This window comes from Dipodomys ordii, unplaced genomic scaffold (genome assembly GCF_000151885.1).
Source record: "Dipodomys ordii isolate 6190 unplaced genomic scaffold, Dord_2.0 Scaffold163, whole genome shotgun sequence".
Lineage (NCBI taxonomy): Eukaryota > Metazoa > Chordata > Mammalia > Rodentia > Heteromyidae > Dipodomys > Dipodomys ordii.
In genome coordinates this window covers 989,504-991,022 of record NW_012267379.1, presented here as the reverse complement: position 1 = coordinate 991,022, position 1,519 = coordinate 989,504, and the positions used below count along the sequence as shown (strand labels likewise).

Here is a 1,519-nt window from a genome sequence, read left to right as displayed (position 1 = left end):
CGCCCACCTTCCCCGCACCCGCGCACCTTTGCCCGCGCCGGTGACCAGCGCCCGGCGACCCCGGAGCCCCAGATCCATCGTGGCGCAGAGTCCAGCGTCCAGGCCCGGACTGCGGTCCAGACTGGGGTGCAGCGAGGCCAATCGCAGGGCGACTTCCGGAAGGGGCGGGTACATTCAAATGAAGTCTCCTACTGTGGTGGGGATTGGCCAACTGGGAGTGGGCGTGGCCCGGCGGGCCGGGCTCGCGAGGCCTGGGCGCCGCTCCCGCCAGCCGAGCTCATCACGGACACGTGCAAGTGGAAAGAACTTTCCAGGACTTCTGGTTTTTATTTTTCTTCCCCCAGTCCTGGGGCTCGAACTCAGGGCCTGGGCGCTGTCCTTGAGCTTGTTTTGCTCAAGGCTGGCACTCTACCACTTGAACCACAGTGCCACTTCCAGCCATTTCTGTGTCTGTGGTACTAAGGAATCGAACCCAGGGCTTCATGCACTCTAGGCAAGCGCTCTACCACTGAGCCACCCAGCCCCTCCCTGAGCTTTTTGGCTCAAGGTGAGCCGCTCTGCCACTTGAGCCACAGCGCCACTTCCAGTTTTCCAGTGGTTTATTGGAGAAGGGAGTCTCACGGTCTTTCCTGCCCGGGCTGGCTTTGAACCGTGATCGTCAGATCCCAGCCTCCTGAGTAGGATGACAGGCGTGAGCCACACCTCCCGGCCTTGCAAGGACTTTGGAATGGAGAACGCCTTTCTTTGACACATCCTAGAAGTTTCTCAAGCTCCCCTTCTCCAGGCCTGGGCATGGATCTCGACTGCTGAGAAGATAGAATTTGGACAACCGGCCCAGGCCTTGGCGATATGAGTCTATAATCCTAGTGACTCAGAAGCAGAGATAGGAGGACCTGGAAAAGCAAGCAGGATTTTTTCTCAAAAGCTAACTAAATAACTGATGTAACGGTAACCTTTCTGAGCAGTATCGCTACAAGAAAAAAAAACCAAAACCTAAATACAAGCAGGGCACTGGTAGCTCAGACCTGCAAACCGTACTACTCAGGAGCCTGAGATCGGAGGACGGTAGTTCAAAACAGCCCTGACAGGAAAGTGTGACTATTATTTCTAACTAACCACCAGGAAGCTGCGAGTGGAGCTGTGGCTCAGAGTAGTGGAGCAAGTGCCAGCTTTGAGCGCAAACGCTGAGGGGCAGGGCCCACAGCCAGGAAAAACAAACAAAGCTAAGTACAGTGCCCGGCTTGGTGGCTCACACCCGCAACCCAGCTGCTCAGGAGGCTGCGATCTGAGCGCTGTAGATTGAAGCCACTACAGGCAGGGAGGTGGTGAAACTCTCATTCTGGTTAACCACTCCTGAAGTGGAAGTGGGACTGTGGCTGAAGTGTTACCCGAGTTTGTGCTGTTAATCCTCAGGACTGCAGAGACAAAACCAATGAGCAGCCTGGGTGGGGGTGGGGGGGGCGCTGAGGGGAGCCAGGGCCGCCAGCAGCCTGGCACGGGGTGAGGGGAGCCGGGGCGG

The 1,519-nt window shown here is 57.3% G+C and overlaps 1 protein-coding gene across 1 annotated transcript in view; it reads right to left on the bottom strand.

Moving 5' to 3' along the window:
* Positions 1 to 78, bottom strand: part of Dcxr (dicarbonyl/L-xylulose reductase) — a 2,717-nt gene extending 2,639 nt beyond the window's left edge. Inside the window, exon 1 of the mRNA XM_013033094.1 lies at positions 19 to 78. Coding sequence (XP_012888548.1) covers positions 19 to 78 — 60 coding nt within the window. The remainder of the gene's footprint in view (positions 1 to 18) is intronic.
* Between the last annotated feature and the right edge of the window lie 1,441 nt (positions 79 to 1,519).